This window comes from Triturus cristatus, chromosome 2_2 (genome assembly GCF_964204655.1).
Source record: "Triturus cristatus chromosome 2_2, aTriCri1.1, whole genome shotgun sequence".
Classification (NCBI taxonomy): domain Eukaryota; kingdom Metazoa; phylum Chordata; class Amphibia; order Caudata; family Salamandridae; genus Triturus; species Triturus cristatus.
The window spans coordinates 1164752983-1164771421 of NC_140582.1; the positions used below are offsets into that span (position 1 = coordinate 1164752983).

The 18439-nt window shown below is 43.7% G+C and overlaps 1 protein-coding gene across 1 annotated transcript in view; it reads right to left on the minus strand.

The window, feature by feature from the left end:
- The window catches only part of ATP6V1B1 (ATPase H+ transporting V1 subunit B1), a 326669-nt gene that overhangs the window by 82473 nt on the left and 225757 nt on the right, over window positions 1–18439 (minus strand). Inside the window, exon 4 of the mRNA XM_085642709.1 lies at window positions 14483–14576. Coding sequence (XP_085498835.1) covers window positions 14483–14576 — 94 coding nt within the window. The remainder of the gene's footprint in view (window positions 1–14482; window positions 14577–18439) is intronic.

Below are 18439 nucleotides of genomic sequence, written 5' to 3' on the forward strand. Positions count from 1 at the left end.
CTCTAAAGTAGCGTGTTCTCATCCTACTGCAGGTGCAGGAATTCAGCCTCGTTATTCTTAGATTTAAGGAGATACCCGGAATGTCTTTGAAGAAGACTGGAAGGCGAGAAGGGGGGACTCCTTTCGTGCCTGGCCTGTCTTGGAACCAAGGCCACTGGAAGACGAAGAAGAAATAATTAAAGCTACTGGAAAGTTACTGAAATGATACAATAGAGAAATTATCACATGAATCATTGGGGCTGAGCTTTGTCTGTTTTAATATGATGTGCAGGGACAGGAACTGAAGACTTCTGCTGATTCTCGGAGGAGAAGGAGCATCTTAGAGCGAGCTCCATAGCCTTAAGCTAGGAAACCCATTTGACATGAGTACTTCTTAGGAAGTCAATATGTGCTGACACCTTTGAGAAATGATATATGAGAAATAGGTAGGACCCTCATTTAGAGCAGCGTAGGGAAAGATATTTTTCTCTGTTTTGTTTTCCTCCCAGATGAAAAGAGAACTCGACGCAGCCTCTATACTTTGCTGTGTATTGATTTTGGAGTTCATCATATTATGCCTTTTTGCCAGATGAACTATATTTGTAAAATTGGCTCTGTATTGATTTTCATGTATTTGTATACACTTATACTTAGATGTGTGTATTTCCAATTATTTTTGGCATTATAATAAATCCACAAAATTGGAATTCGGAGTCTGTGGTCCCTTAGAGTATGACTACATTTGAAGGTATAACCATGACTTGTTTTACTCCCCTCTACCACTTTTAGCAAGCAAATAAAAGACTATCAGTCGTAACTTAGTAGAATAATTAGGGGAGACCAAGTTGGCGTAATCAGTGCATTTAAGGCTTTGGGATGAGTTGCCCGCTGGTCCAGGGTCTCTTCACCACACTTGTTCATATCCCTCATGTAGTGTCAGTAAGGCAGATTTGTACCTAAAACTGTGCTGTGCTCAGTGCCCTTTAGCTCAACCATTTGCAATGCAATAGGTCTCGCATTTATGCAAGTTTAAGCTATTGGCATTGTAAATGACAATGCCTTTTATTTATGTTTTAAAAACGAAAACAAAAATAAAAGCATTGTTATTTGCAGTGTCAATAGCTCAAACTCGCCTAAATGCGTGACCTATTGCATTGCAAAGGCTTGTTGGAACAAACATGCTGACTAATGGGGAGCTGCCATAAAAGAGCAACAAATACTTTTTAAAGATGCAGCAATGTCCAGATGAGCGGCAAACGCTTTATCTGTAGATCCCAATCCACGTATATATTTTATACTGGTAATAAGGCATCAATCAGGTTATAACACTTTGAGCATATGATGCAATAAAAAACTTTTCCAAACAGTAAATTGTCATTAAAATCTTCAAACTCCTACCAACTTCTCCCCCAAGAACAAAAATCCTAAGCAGCACAAATTAATTAACTAAACAGAATGTATCAAAATGTATTAAATGTGAAATCTGGAGTGTACAGCTAGTTTATATTCCTGCAAACTTGGCTACCAAAACCACTTTTATTTCAGATTCACATTAGTTATGATTGGAAAGACATATTAACCAGGGAAGAGATAATGTGGCAGTAGCTGCCAAATCAGCAACACAGACAAGCAACACAATATTTGTGTGATTTTTTTTGTTTGATTTAGGCTGAAATAATAGCCAAAAAAATAATGAAGTTGGCGGCTGTGGTCCTCTAGAAAAAAATGTATGCAGGTATATCTTTAAACACACTGTTTTAAAAATGATAACATTTCCAAAGATAAGTTAACTACCAGTGACACAACGATAGTGTGTGCTACTTTAGTAACAGAATTGATCTTTTATCAAGACCTGTAAGACATTAAATAGTGTTGAATTGTGCCTGATTTATAGTCAACATCTCTAGTTGCTGAAAAGAACAAGGGCTCAAAAACACAGTAAACCATCACAACGATGTCTACAAAGCAAAAATATTGGGAATTTTAAGAAACAAAACTAAAGTGAATGAATCAAACAAATATAAGGCTAGCAGCAGTGTGAACACCCAGGCATGGCACAGGCGGAGTGGTGGTCGCTATCGGCCGTAAAAAACGATGTGTGCATCTTTGCGAGAGGTCACAAAGGAACTTATCACTCTGGCTATCGTTAACAAAATTAAAGACAGAGCCGCTTTAAGTTAATGTTAACTACTAAGCATAGAACGAACCAGCTTAGCCTAGTTAAAGACCCGCATCAAGAACGCCACTCTTACATTGTCCGTGCTTCAGTCTTCAGAGTGAGAGGGAGTAAACCATTTATTTACTTGTGGAGGGGGAGCTGAGCAGGAAAACAACAAACCTTAAAAGAGGAAAATGGGGACCTAAAACCGATCTCCAAACAACCATTGTTCCTTGTTGAGCAGGAAACGTTTGTGTGTGTGTTGGTTAAGTTTGATTTTGTAACAAAACCGGTATTTTAAAACATAAAACTGTGGCCCGGTGCATTCTCTGGTGTAAGTGATACCTACTCCTCTTTGTCCCAGGAGCCACTATGCTGCTCTTTGCCTCGCCTAACTCTACTGTGGCTACCACACTTTTTGATCATGGCTCCTGGACCATTCGTGACTTTCCTTCGACCAGCAGAAACGCGACGGGCTCTTGAACCATGGCCACCACCCACAGCTGTGCAAATGTTGCCAAAGTAAATAATTAGCTGGTGGGCGAGTCGCGCACAGCAAAAGAAAAGGTGCATGGCTGCAAGCTTAAAGATGAAGCAAGGCTAAAGGCTTTAGGTCTACTTTTATGTCACCCTAACTCAAACGCAATGGAATAACCTAATGCACTAAAGTGAAAAACATTTTTGGGACAGTTCGACGAGCTATTACAGTATTTTATATGACGTTTGTTGCACAATTTACATGCCAACGATTTTGATAGTCGGCTCGTGCACTGGCTCTTCGCTCCCCAAACCAGACCTTTATTTTCTGGCTTGCCCGTCTCTAGCAGAAAGCAATGATGTGAAGGACTATAAACTTTTTTCTCCGGCTAGACGCTGCAGTTCCTACTGTCCCATTAGGAGATTTGTCACGTGCTGAAGTCCCTGGAGGTGCGCGCAAAAACGTGAAACAGTGTTTGTTGCTTGTGGACTTTGTTAGTTGATACTCTCAACCTCCTGCACTTCTATAGCGACTGGTTCTTTCTCTTCCCGTGCTGGAGTTTTGTTTCTAACCTACTGCATGATTAACGGATCTGTAAATAAGAAAACTAACAAGCAAAGTAAATAAATAGCTGGTGGGCGAGTCGCACACAGCAAAAGAAAAGGCAAGCTTAAAGATGAAGCACATAAATAGATTGCAGTGTGAGGAGCCAAGGAAATAGAGAAAACAAGCTGTCGTCATTGCACAAAGGCAGCCGCTTGTTTATATTTGCATTGCGCCTTCAATTTAATGCAAAAATAAACACGCAGTCGCCAAAAAATAGTGCCTACCGACTAATGAAGGAGAAAGTTTAACGCGCCAAGTAAAAGATCCAGTCCTGATGGGAGGTTACACAAGGAGACAGGGCGGTAACAAGGAGGGACTAAGAAGCCTCAATATCAATCGGAAGCCAGCATTTACCATGGACAATGACAACAGCCTACGAAAAATGTGGGCGGGGCTTCCACACTACTTCTAAAACATACCCTACTACAGCATGTCTCACAATGCGAGCAACGCATGCGCATGTGCTGCAACGCTAGGCTCGACTCATAAAGGATGACACATAACAGGGTCGCCTGGCAGGTAATGCATGTGAGGGATGAGTGTGAGGGTGATGGAGCTGCAGTGAAGTGCCCTCGGGACACCACAACACCTTCTGTGCCGTGACCCCTCCCTCCAGGTCACTTTGTGCAAACTCTGCACCCTCACAGGCCCCTCACAACAGCTAAAAGTCACGCAGGGCGGGGCTGCGAGAGGGACTCGCTAGTCTGCTCCTGTGTGCCCAGAGACGTTTTAAGACACGTGCAAAGGGGGCTCTAGCCCAGAGCCCCAGCCTTTCAGGGCCCCCCGATAGAGCCAATTCTGTTCTTCAGACAATCTTGCCCTGATGGCCTTGAATATTTCTTAAACAGATTGTTTTAAATACCGTTTTCCTTTATTTTATTTTTAATGTGGGTAATGTATGGGAGTCTATTATAGACATTTTTCAGAGAAATGTTTGATTTTCAACACCATGCAACATCCATAAATGTGTGTCTTTAAGATCAAAACAGGACTTCACATATGAGAATTGGGCAGGGGGGGCATAAAGATTATTTAAAATAATATTAGTGAGCTGCTGCTGTTTTATAAGATTGAAACCACACATAACTATCCCTGAGATTTAGATGTAAACATCTTTAGAATTTGGATCAGTGCACCTGCGCACTGTCATTGATTTGGCCAAAGAGGGCATGAAAAAGCTGAAACTGGATCATAAATACATAGATGTTCCACCAGGGGCCCCAAAAATACGTTTTGCCCAGGGTTCCAAAAATCTTAAAGATGTCCCTGTGTGTGTCTCATGTCCTCCCGATGAGCGTTTCTCAGCATGGTCATCTATTCTGTGAGGTGGGGGCCGGCAGGACATGGGACAGTCCCACACGAGCAGGATGGTTACACTACTCTGGAATCATGAGGGTCACCTCCCACCCCAACTTCTGGAGAACCCCTCTCTGTTGTCCTCCCAAAAAGACCTCAACAGTTAGTTTTCATATAATCTCCCTCTCACGGGTTGATTGACCTTTCTTTACAACAAGATGCAATGTGCTCTGTTGAGTGTGTGACATAAACAAAACATAAAGATCTGGCAACACCAGCTATATATAGTGCAACAGGTATAGTGGCACCGGAGCCCAGGAGTGTTTTTTATATTCCACTAGGCAGGGCCTATTTTCCTTCCTTGCATGTTGTCTTTACTGGGTTTCTGCAAGCTGGCCTCGGTAGGGTAACCCTCAAACTGCCTCTAGCATTTACAAGTGCACACAAGGCTGTTAGAGCGAATAATGCTCACCAGCACCATGAAAGGTCAGTGCACGGCAGTCTCAGAATGCTCACTTCTGCCGCCAACTGCTAACCCTTACCAGGGGAAGCAAGAACAAAAGGGCACAACAGGAGAAGTCACAAACAAGGAAAACAACCTGACAGCCGACAACTCAGCGGGGACCGTCTCTCAGTCTCCGACCACTTAAACTGGCTGTCATCACCACTGGAGCGCCTAGCCAATATTTCATATTTTGTCCACGAATATTTCATAGTGACTCAGGCATTTAAAAAAAAAAAAAGACTTCAGTTTCTAGAATGCCAGGTATAGATTCTCGAATTATGAACAGCTACTAGTTGGTGAGAGTGGCTCCTTGGTGTTGGTAACTTCATTTTTATATAGCGCTTCATACTGTGCAGACTCAGTCTTCATATGAGCTCAGTCAACTTGTTTTAAAAATATTTCTTCCATGTGGAACACTTTTTTGTTCTATAGAAATTTGAAGCCTGTGCATAATTCCAACATTATCTAAAAACAGCAGAGTTAGGAGTCCTAACTTTACTACTACTAAATGCCTTCTGTGAATACCAAAAGTAGTAAGTTTAGGATTTTATCTCAGATTAGTTCTGTGAAGCAGCCCCTATGTGAATATATCCTCACCTCTAATGTAGAAAAGATTACCAAGAAAGCCATGGAAATGAATTTTGGGTGAATGGGAGCAGAATGGATTGAAAGTGACTATTCTCGTCTGTTGGGGCCGGATCAAAGGAAGGTTTCACCCCTGAAATACAAGAAACAATGGTGATAAAGTATAGGGTATTGTCTTTGCACATTTCTCTGTTTATTTTATATTGTGGTGGTCAGTTATTTTCTAACCTATTCTCCGTTTCTAGTGAATTGGCTGTTAGGAAAGGTTAAGTGTTTATCAATTACTTGAGTTTGGGATGTTTCCTCGGGCCACTTTGAAAGACTCAAAGATCAAAATATTTGCCTATGGCAAGGAAAGGAAAGGATCGATATGGTGGGCAAGTTCAATGCTAATTTGAATTTTGACCAGACTGAAGAAAGGCAGTGTAGTTAAAGTGGTAAAAGCTGGTGCATTTAACATGGAACGACTAAGGGGGACCAGATATGATACTAGATCTCAACCACTGGTAACAAGTTCTATCAAACAGGAAGTTACTGCAGGAGAATGGGTTAATTGGGGAGGTAAAAGGAGCATCAGGCAAGTGATTGAAAACATTTTCTTAATTTCTATTGAGAAGCAAAGGAAGCTAAAAAGATTCTGTGACAAAAGTATCTTGAAGAAGGGAGCCAAACTCTGTGCACAAGGTTCAGAAGGTGCCCCAGGGTCAATGGAGGGAACTGAAGAAGGAGTTGGTGAGGCTGGTGAGTTTGGGGATTATTGAGGTGATAGAAAGCTCGGAATGGTTGGTACCTATGGTGATAGCACGCAAACCTGACATCTTGTTAAGATTCTGTGTTGACTTGCATGACCTCAATCAAATCATAAAGATAGATCAGCAAGCCCTCCTAAATATATCAGAGATGCTGGTGACATTGAAGGGGGGCAGAGATTTTTAATTCTCTGGGTATGTCATTATGATATTGCCAAATCGAACTGCATCAAGATTCTTGTGATTGAAATTTTTTGTCTTCCCGGAGTGTCCCTATTGGTCCTAGTGTCTCTACTGGTACAAACAATTGCAGTTTAGCTTTGCATCAACAACTGCCCTGTTTTAGAGGATGATGGGTATGTTCATTAACGGTATGTGTATCTCGCTGTATGCAGAAAGTGAGGTGCAGTATAATGATTTATACAATGTGGTCTTGAATATCTTTAAACAGTCTGGGTTAACATTGATTCAACATTGAAGAAAGAAAAATGTAAGTTTGCCAAGGAAGGGGTAGACTACTTGGGCAATCACGTATCAAAGGAAGGAGTGGAACTAAAAATCAAAATGTCCAGCAACAAACATTTGCAATGATCTCTAGTTGGGGCAGAGTGGAAGCTTGTTACCTACTTTGCATTCAAGACCATAGTGTTCTACATGTTGCGGAAGAAGAACGAGAGATTTGTATGGAACGAGAGTCCGAAAGGGCCTTTCAGTTGGTCAAGATGGGTCTAGTTAAGACTCAGACTCTGAGACATTTAACCCACAGGTGCATAATTATAACAGATGCAAGCTGCAATGGATTGGGTGCTGTATTATTAGAGAAGGAAAGGAAAGGAAAGGAAAGGAAAGGAAAGGAAAGGAAAGGAAAGGAAAGGAAAGGAAAGGAAAGGAAAGGAAAGGAAAGGAAAGGAAAGGAAAGGAAAAAGGAAGAAACTGTAGTGTGCTCGTCTAGACCTTTGCAGGGCGGAATTTATAGACTCATTAATAGAAAGAGAGGTGCTGGCCACCTGGCAAAGTATGCGTATTTTAGAACATATGTTTCGGGAATGGTTTTCCTGCTTTGCACAGATAATAAATGCATATTTGACCAGTTTTGTAGATTGAGAGGGATTAACAGATAACTGTATAAATTACAATGCCAGCAATATAGGATGGAGTGTGTTCCTGAAATTTTGTAGCTGAATTTCTCTCTCTCCTGCCATTGCCGGTAGAATGATCACACATGGATCGAGGTGACTCAGAAGCGTTTGCTGTGAGTCAAGTTACCTTTGCATTCAAGGGGGCTCTTTAAGAAGTAGAGGAGAAAATGTGTGGAGGAAGATCTACTTTTGTGGATGGTGAAGGAGTATATTGTGAAGGGTCTGCCAGTTAACAGGTTGTTAAATGGGGAGTTGGAGCCGTATGGAAGTGTTGCTGATGAAGTGACAGGCAACTGTGGTTTGGTGAGGAGGAAATGGCTGTTGGTTACCCCAGGAGGCTTGTGCAAAAGGGAGTGAGAAGGAGCAAATAGGGTCCATGCCATGAAGTGAAGGGTGCATAAGGATTTATGGTAGCCCAAGTTGGGTCCTATGTGAGAGGCTGTGCTGTTTGTATGCTAAGTAATAAAGCACAGGTTACAACACCATCAGTTATCCAGCGGGTGACAGTGGCCAAGGTGTTCTGCTACAACGTAATGTTGGATATCTCTGGTCCCTATGACGTCTTAGGAGAAACATGAAGCATACATCATAATTGTTGATTATGTGTCCAAATGGCCGGAGATGAGGTTTGTTGGGAACATCAGTACTAGAGTAGTGAATGACTTTCTGAAATACATTTTCAATGAGGAAGAATACTCAGAGGAATTAGCTACTGACAATGGGACACAGTTAATGTCGATGAAATGTAAAGTACCTGAGATCTATTAAGGTCAAACAGATAACAATGTTGCTATATCACTCCAGAAGTAATGACTTAGTGGAGCGCCTGAACTGTGTAGTGAAGGATCAGTTACAGTTCGCATTGACGAGTGGCTTACGATTTTAAAAAACACTAAGGGAGATGTTGTGGGCCATGACAACAACACCCCAAGTCAGTATTGAAGGATCTCACTGTTTGTGCCTTTAAAGGAGAGAATAGCTGGGTCAAGTCTGAATAAACAATATATGAGTTGAGTGGAGCGGCTGATTGGGTGTTCATGAAGAAAAGTGGTCACAAAACGAATGGGTGACTCATGTTTCTATGCAGCCCAGGAAGTGGTCAAAGTGAAGGAAAAGGTGGTGGTGTTGAGTGATGGGATGGTGTGGAAAAAGGAGTAGTTGTGGGAGGAAAAGGAGAACAGCTCTGGAAATTAAGGAATGTATTAATTTCATCTAGATCCTTTCTATTTCAACCACTGCTTTGTCTGGCTTGGGCTAAGATGGGTTACCAACTAGGGATTCAGACAGTGATCTATACGGTTTCGAGATATATGAATCATATTTAGCAGACTATTATTCATCTTCTGACCATAAGTTGTATCTTACTCTGTGAGGGGCAGGATCGAAAAGAGGGAGTGAAGGACTCCCTGATAGAGTTGGCGACTGGCCGATGAAACGTTACAACAGGCTACACAGTGACTGAACATGAAAATCCCAGGACTTGCGAACAACTGGGTTAAGGAAGCTTGGCAGGATCCGAAAAATCTAAAATGAAGCCTGTGGGATGCAAAGCGTGGTCCCCCGGAATGAAGAGCGGAGGCTGTGGGGAACGTTCTGTGGAACTTTATTGTCAGTACAAACCTCTAAAGGGGAGAGCCGTCCTGTCTCGCCCGGTGCCGCAATCAGCATCCACTAGCCCCCCGCGATATCTCGCAGGTCACGTGACTTCGGGAAAGCTAGAGTGCAATACTACAATGCCCGACCTGCTGAGGTCTTAAAATATTCTTTCTGATCTTGTTTCTGACATTAAGAAGGTCTCAGAAGTCATGGAGCATCATGGTGCGGCAGTAAGTACAGCGCACTCCATCGGAGAGTGGATCCACTGAAACACAGGTGCGGTGTCAGGAATCCCTTATCAGCGACAAGAAGCTCTTCTTTTAACTCCTGTTCTGTGCTGAGGAACCAGAACACGAGTGGGGAGGATCTGGATTTTCTCTTCAGCCTCCGGCTTTTATTTGTGGCCAACAACAGTGTAGAACCACCTACCACGAACCTCGTGCAGAGGCCTCCGTGGAGTTTCAAGGTGTTGAGGGCAAAGGCACAGGACCACGCCCCCTTCAGTACATCGACGTCATCAGCATTATCATAAGCAGAATTTCAGGGCAGGGGAAAGCCCATTACCTGAAGGGGAAGCACATTGTTCTATTGTCCTCTTTGTGTTGACTGTGCTCAGGACTCCAGGGGTCGAATTCAGAAAAGGAAGCAGTAAATCTGCACTTACAGGGTTGCACCCCTGCATGGGCCCTGACTTACGGCTTTAGGGAATTTACACCATTTTTCGAAAGTGCGCCTGGAAACCCGCACAGTCCCAGGCTGGCAGGCCTATCCTGGGAAGCATTTGTGAATTACAATTTACCAGTATGTAGCGGCACCTCCTCGTGTTTAATTTTGCGCAGCATAGAACTGAGCTTGGGGAAATGCAATTTATTCACAACAGAAGCATACACTACCATTACAGAATGACAAATCAATAACCATTGGGTCATCACTTTGGCTTGGGTCTATATCAGTCAACTTTCCAAGATATCTCTTCCCTGCGCCTGACCTCCTACAATGTGAGAATTGCCTTCTTAAGACTGACTGCTACAGGTAGCATCTAGAACCTGTTGGGACTCTCTGTCCTCAGTCAGAATGATCCCTAGGGGTTCATGACTGCCTCAGTCTCTTTCTTCGTAGACATGTTAAGTCACTATACACCATTTTCTCCATTTGTGTAAACGCCAGCGTTTGTTTTTGGCTGACTTATTTTGCTTGTCGCTCATATTTTTTTCAGCCTGGACCTTTTGTCAGTAACTTGTGTCAGCATGAGCGGGTGTATTAGGAACATGGACTCTTTAAAGGTTGGTCTATGGTTCACAAATGATGCTTTTCCTACCACGCATGGATCCTCTTCTCAAGACGTTTGAGTACCTGTGTTTTTCTTGACACAATGTGAATGACAGCTGACTAGGGACCTGGTTCATAGGGAGGCGAAAGCAGCCACAGATGTGTACACAACAGGGCCAATAACACAATATAACATAATAGGTGCTCCACTCTGCTTACAAAGAACCCTGAGAGAGCCGGCCTATGAATAGGAATCACGATGGCACTGACTGAGTTCCAGCGCTTGCCTTGAAATAGATATGAACCTGACAAGCTTGAGAAAAACATGGAAGCTGCAGTTCTCTCTCCCATGTGCTTATAAAACCTTTTTTCCTATTTTCACAAAAAGAAATTAAATTCAAACACAAATCGATATATGATACTGTGTCACATATATTTATTTATAAAAATGAAATGGTAACCCCAAAGTGAACCAAGGAAGAACCTCATTAATCAATTTAAAACTAACTTAAACAGATAATTTAAACATGATCAAGTGGGTTAAGCAGCTACAGCCCACAAACCCTTGATGTATCAACAGTCTAGGAAAGTGCATTAAAATAATTGAGCATTTCATTGATGATCCATGCTGGATTGGTAAAGGAATGTCACACAGCAAAATGAAAAGAGTTCAGTGTTCAAAGGTGCTTTCACTAGGTGTTTAAACCAAACAAGTAGAGGGAGGTGTGAAAAATAGAAGACGTGAACATAGGATTATGTTGTAATGTACACAAAATGTATATATTGTCACAAAATCCTTTCCTTGGTACAGCTATCACAATGTTGATGGTGTTTCGACTCAGGGAGTTAAAAGAGTCATCATCAGGACAGTAATGTTATGCTAACAGTGTTTTATAGCATAGTAATAACCCGTAAGGGTATCCAGTGCTCTATAGCACGTGTGTGAGGCCAGCCCTGGAGGCTTACTTGAAAAGCCGGGTCTTCAGCTGCTTGCAAAAATCAAGAAGGGAGGAGGAGGCTCTGATGTGTGGTGTGTTTTTGGGAGGTCATTCCAGGCTTTAGTCGCCAGGTATGAGAAGGCACAGCCCACTGCTCTCCTTTTTTGTATGCGTGGGATGTGTGCTAGTGAGAGACCGGCATAGGGGAGGTGTCAGGGAGGTTGGTGGAAGTGAATCTGGCTTTTCAGGTAGGCAGAGCTAGTGCTGTGGAGAGCTTGTAGTTGTAGGTGAGCAGTTTAAAATGTGTGCGCTTGTGTGTCAGGAGCCAGTGGTTTTCCCTAAGGTGTGGTGTGATATGGGCTTGACACAGGAGGTAGATGACTAGTGTGGCTGCTGCATTTTGGATGGCCTGCAGTCTTCTTGTGAGCTGGTTGGCAATCCCTGCTTACAGGGTGTTTCCATAGCCTAGTCTGCTGGTGATGAGGAGTTGAGTGGTTGTTTTCCTAGTGTTGTCTGGTAGCCACTTGAAGGTTTTCTTCAGCATACTTAGTGTGTTGAAGCAGGCTGAGACCATTGCATTGACTTGGGAGGCCATGTTCAGTTTGTTGTCTATGATGATTTAGAGGTTTCTGGCTTCAGAGCAGTTTGTGGGAGTGTAAAAAAGGTCTGTAGGCAAACAGGTGGAGTCCCATAGCAGGCGTTGTTCCCAAAGACTACCACCTCAGTCTTGTTCAAATTCAATTTTAGGCCATTGTATTTCATCCAGGTGGCTACTTCTGTCATGCATGCGGTGAACGTGCTCCTGGTGTTGGGTGTATCAATTGCGTGTCGTTGGCATAAGTGGGGATGTTTCTGTTGTGAGCTCATGTGATGTCAGCCATCGGGTCATGTAGATGTTGAAGAACTTTGGGTTGAGTGATGAGCCCTGCGGGACTCTGGGAATAAGATCTCATGCTTCAGTGGCATAGGTGGGCATGTTGACAGTTTGGGTTTTTCTGGTGAGGAAGTAGTGGATCCAGTCCAGGGTGAGCCCCTGAATGCCTGATTTGTGGAGTCGTTGGGTTAGGATGGGGTGGGGGACGGTGTCAAAGGCTATTGATTGGTCTCGAAGGGTCAGTAATTGGTGAGTTTGGTCGGGTCACTCGAAGGTTTCTTAGGGAGGGTCTTGACAGCTGCATGTTTCCCTGGTTCCAGGAAAGTGGCAGTACTGATTAGGGTTTTGAGGATAGAGGTGAGGGCCTCGCTGATATGGTTTGCTTCTTTGTTGAAGGGGTGGTGGTCTTCATGACTGCCGTGGCTTCTCCGTGCTAATGGCTTCCCATGTGATGATTGTGTCGACTTCCTTTGTCACTGGAAACCTTCTGGAGAGGGCCAAGGGGGTCCAGTTGTGGGAGGAAGTTGCTTTGCATGGTTGAGTTTTGCTGCAGAAGACTTTTGAAAGATCGTTGCACAGATCTTGAGATGGGTTGATGTTTCCGGTGACTGCTGTGGGTGGAGTGAAGTCTTTAACTAATGAGAAGATTTCTTTGCTGCTGTTGGAGATGGCATTTGGTAATGTACAAAGACCAAAGCTTCTCCAAACTTTACATTGATTCACCAAGTAGTTTGCCTTAATCCAATTCTAGGTTTGTCTTACTTATTGATCGCAAAGGTTTTCTCAGGAATTTTCATACTTCACAAGTCTCTCTGAAATATATATATCATTATAACAGCCCTATACCACTCTGCAGAGCATTACCATTATCCATTGTTCAATCAATATATTGTTCATGAATCATACACAAATATGTGACCATTCTAATCCCAACCAGTGTTTACTGTTAGCTGTATCTTACAGAAAACAGCCTAGACAAGCCCTCCATTAATGTATATATTCTTGTGGTACGTTTTAGGCTATATGGAACCAATGGTCAACATATGTTTCAAAGGCTCAAGACAGACACGAGAAAAAATACACATTTAAAAAAATCAGTTGACTAGTATGATTTGCCTCGGGCCAATATCGTTTTTTTCTTCAAGAAAACAGGACTGTGTCCATAACAAATACTGAGCAGTGGGATTTTAAGGCCTGTGTATGTTCTTATTGCCATTTTTATAGCCCTTGAGATGACATAGGAAGGCGAGAGCAATAGAATAAAACATGCTGAAACCCACTAAACAACAAATGCCCAACATAGGTCCAGGGCTGCTGGAACCATGCCAGATGATCACAAAAACCATAGAAGATTTATCTAAATAAACGAAATTATACATTCAACGTTTCTCTTGAAAATGAGGTCACCCCTGTGAAACCGCCGCAGGCTGTTCCTGCACAATGTGGAATGCAACATGTAGGCCATTCCTTAGTATGCAGGAACTGGGGGTGCAAATACACAGAGGGGAACATGTGCACCCCTGCATGCACCTCCTGGCCCAGGAGCGGCAGGGAGTCGTTTCCTCACCGCCACCCTTTTCATGGCGGGCTCACCGCCATGAAAAGGCAAAATCCGATGCAAAGGCAACCTGTCTCAGAGACACATACTAGCCATTAGTCCAGGCGAAATTTTTAATGTGAAAAGCACGTTGACGGTAGTTGGGGTGGAAACTGTACACAAGGTACAAAAGTCGAGCTAGGTAATGTCCATGCATAATTTCTAAAGCCAGGAGAGATACTACTGGCGCACTGCCACTTTTTGCCTAAACCAATCTCCTATGAGCAAAAATTACGCAAAAAGAGTAAGCGCGGGGGAAAAAACATGACACAAATATGTGAGACCCAATTATTTGGATTTACGCATGATAATACTCGCGTAAAAAATTAAAAATAAACAGGACTAACGAGGAGCTGATACCTAAATATGAATTTGTGTTAAAGATGGCAATTCTTCCCCTGCTTTATTCTAGAATAATTTAGAAGTATTTCACCCAGCTCCAAAAAGTTTTGAAGCGTTTCTTCTGGTGTTTACCGATTTAAGTGTAATATTTCGAAGGGAAAAAATACCAGCTTTTGACGATTTTCCCCCAAAACTTTTCTACCGGCTTTCACATGAATATACTAGAACTGTTAGTAGAAGTGCATCCTGTGCTGAGATGAAGCCTGCTGCCACGCGCTGCCTTCAGAACCTTCTGGAAGTTCACACTGAACTTGTCGCGCGCTCATTGATTGCTCTTATAATTATTAGTAAAGTCGCCGCGCGGCACATACCCAGCATGTCCTCGGAAACAGGTGTCCGCAGGATGTCCCCGGTGAACTCGCAGGTCGTCATCTTGGCATCGATCCCGGATGTGCCTTCGAACACCTGCGGAGACCCGGGCCGGAGCCCAATTAGAGGCAATTAGTCGGGATTACGGGAGGAAATGTCACAAGAGTGTTGTGTTCAATTGTCTGAATCAAAGGGATAGTGTCGTGTGGGGCGCCTTCTTCCGAGGGGCAGCCTAGTGGTGTGCGTGTGTGTGTGTGTGTGCGTGTGAGTCTCTCCTGCAGAGGGAGACAAAGTCAAAAGTGTCAACCAAGGCCAGGGGACTGGAGCAGCAGGGAAGGACCAAATTATGCTGCAGGGTTGGCTAAATTATGCGGAAAGAAAAGGTAAATTTTGCTGTGTAATGAGACATATTTTGTGACATTGAGGCATTCTGGTGAAAACTTTCCGCTCAGTAGTAAAACTTTGACACTCAAATACATAAATACACAACAGAAATGTGAGCAGAAGGACCATCCACTGTGCTGCTATACCCGTTGCTGCCTTTTTAGTATGTTTTGATCCATTTTCTGATATATGGGGATTATGCAGCATGGGATGGATTATGCGGCAGATCCATAATTATGCGGAAAATGGTATGGCTGCAAAATTACATACTTCCAGCAGCTCTATATATATTAGTGAAAGTGAAACTACAAGTCCCAGCATGCATATTAACGTGTTTTTTCTGCAGGGCTTCATACTGCACTTTCTGGCATTTTCTAACAGCTGTAAACAACGGATGTTACTATTATCCACTTTATTGTTTTCCAGAACGACAGAAGGCCTTGCCAGTGGTATGGTGTCAGATTCTGTGGACAAACTATCTTCTGTTCTATAATTTACAAACAGATCAGCCCATTGAAGCTGATAATGGAATATTTACAGCAAATGGGAAGACATTTTTGTGACAATACTTGGACACAATATTTAAGACAGAAGATAATTTAGTCAATATTCTGACATGGAAACAGTGCCCGGATGAATACGTGGGACTTGCAGATCTCATCAGATGGCAGTTGTGAGGCTCAGCTCATTAACCAGCTTACATGGCCTGCATCTTTCATGGAATGCAGGAGCTATTTGTAGGCCTTCCCTACCCATTGTCGCCCACCCCAGGTTATGGCCTTTGCATCTGCTGTGCCACATTCAGGGATATGTACTTCTCTGCCAACTAAACAAATACAACTTGGCTGGACAGGGGGACAAGAGCCTGAAAATGATAGTTAAGAACAAACTGCTCCAACCTTTTCTGTAAAGAGAGCTACTTATGGTCTGTGTTCTCCTCCTGAGCTACTAATGTCTCAGTGTTGTACTAGTGACCACACCAGACAAGATTACATCAGTAGCCACCATAAGCAACATCGCCTGCAGTGTCACCCCAGGGCATCAGGAGGGCTGCAGCCGTAATGTAAAAATGTATGGTAAAGTGAAGCATTACAAGTAAATAGCATGGGAATGGATTGATATATTATTTGGGAGCACCAAACTGTACAGTAATATTGGTGAAGGGTAAAAGGTCACGTGGCAGCTGCATTGTCAAGCCTTACCTAAACATCCAGGTAAAAATAAGGCCTGCCCTCAGCACATCTCTGCTGCTCCCTGACACAAACATCGGACATTATCTAAGACACTAATAGCCTTATGGTGTTGCGTGTGTGTCCCTGAAAGTTCAAACTCAGGCAGCTGGATAAATAAACAAAATGAACACAGCTGAAGCAGTTTTTGTGGAGCACAGAACATCTTCCCAATCAAAATGAGTACTCCCGGCTCCCAACATGTGGGCGGAGCCAGAGCCCCTCTCTAGTGATGGACACATAACTGTCTGGCAGCCGCTGCGCTGTCAGGCCAGACCATAAAATGGGTTTATCGATTTGGAATGCCTCTGTATGGGTAGCACATAACAGCCAGAGCTACAATGCCACAGGCACCAAAGTAAAAACTTTAGAAATGGTCTCACTAATGCCATGTGATTTATTGCTCAAATATCAGCTTTAAGTTTTTAGGAAATTCCACCATTTTTCTCCAAGCAATAGCGTATGAGTTCTGCAATTACACACATGTTCATCCCAAATACACGCTTTGCAGTTTTGGTAAACATATGCCAATTCAACCAAACCAAAGTTTCTCATTTGGTAGGGTTGTCTGCACACAGGAGAGCTACACACACTAGCGGAGAGCTGCCAATAGCTCAGAAGAATCGCTGGAAAAGCCTGGCCGATACGTTTTGATTAGAAAAAAATACACCTCATGGGGTGGCAGTGCTGGAAAGGGTGGAATCAGGATGGGCAGAGTCAGTGACAGTCAGCCTAAGGCCTGCTAGTACATGTGCCTGAACCAAAGAAGCTGACCACTAGAAATGCTATAATAAAACAAAAGAACGGGAGTAATCTGCACAGGATCACACAATTTGCTGACATGGGGGCAAGGATTAAAACTCAGGTCCCGTGATGCTACACTGCAATTTATACTTTAATGTGTAGTGAAATAAAACATATTACACATCCTCAAACTATATATCACTTTAAAAATAATAGCGGATCATGACATACAGCAAATAAGGTTTAATATCGCACAAGTATGTAAACTCTGATTTCGCAAGCCTCATTGAGACTCTCTGATAACCTGAAAACAATGCAATTGAATGAATGCACAAGAACCAGTTCAGTCAGTGGCACAAGACATTCATTAATGTATCCTAATGGCCTCCTTCTGAACATTCTCTTGCAAAGGCGAACTGAAGGTCCTCTGGGCACCCCCAAAAGACATGGAACTGAGGCACAGGAAGGCAAAGTGATTTGCACAGAATCACACAATGTAGTTAATTGGGGAGCCAAGGCTAAAATTCAGGTGCGCTACTGTGTCTGCATGATAGTCATTAAACGAAATTTCTTACTCCTTTACCTGGTGAGGTAAATTCATGGTAATTCATGGTAACTGGGAGTGGCCAGCCTGTGGACATCATTCAAAACCCCAACTCCCCAGACCTCTGCAGCGTAGACCTGGTGCCAGAGACCCAAGTAGTACAAACCTTGCCCTGCAGTCTCCTGCAGCCAAAATCTGCCCCCCCCCCACCCCCAGACCTCAGCAGTCCAAACCTGGCTCCACAGGCCCCTGCACACCAGACCCTAACCCACAATGCCAAGCGGGCCACACCTGGTCCCCCTCTACCCAGCAGCACAGAGCCGGCTCCAGAGGGTCCTACAGTTCAAAGACAGCCCATGGTCTTCAGTAACCCCCAGACTCCAGGCCTCGACCCCTCCTCCGTCCCCACAGAGCCCCGCCCCTGAGTCTAGATCTATGCCTACACCAACAGACCCCAGCTCAGCCTCAATGTTCATGTCCACGTGGCCCCTTGGCGGAAGGCCCTCTCTGCCCTTGTGTGCCCCTGCTGGTCCTCTTGAATGGGCCTCCCTGTGGTGGAAGTCCCATGTGTGCCCTTCACTACTGCCGTGGATGGGTTCCTTGTAATACAAGGTATTTAATGTTCCCTCTTTGCCGTAGGTGCGCCCCCTGCAGGGCTGCCCCGATTTCACTGGCATGTAAAAGAGCCCCCTTGCCCTTCCCGCTGCCTTCTGAACAGAGACAGCCATACATGTAGGCAGGGCTTAATTTGTGAAAAAATACATGCCGGGCCCCATGTCAGGAGTCCACTGTCGCTTACACCACCCATTGCCCCTGCCAGTGCTGCCAATGACAGTACCAGCACAAGTATTAACCATCACACTCCACTAAGGGTGACAATTCAGACTATTCCAGGATCCCCAAGCTATAAGAATGGCTTGGGAGGAAGGTTTTTATCGTTTTAAGGTATATTGAATTAACAAACAACTGTTGTTACGCTCATCTCTAAAGTAGACAAACAGCACCATCATGTGGCAGACAATCATAAGGGGCGGTGTTGACAATTAAGTGCCGAGCAC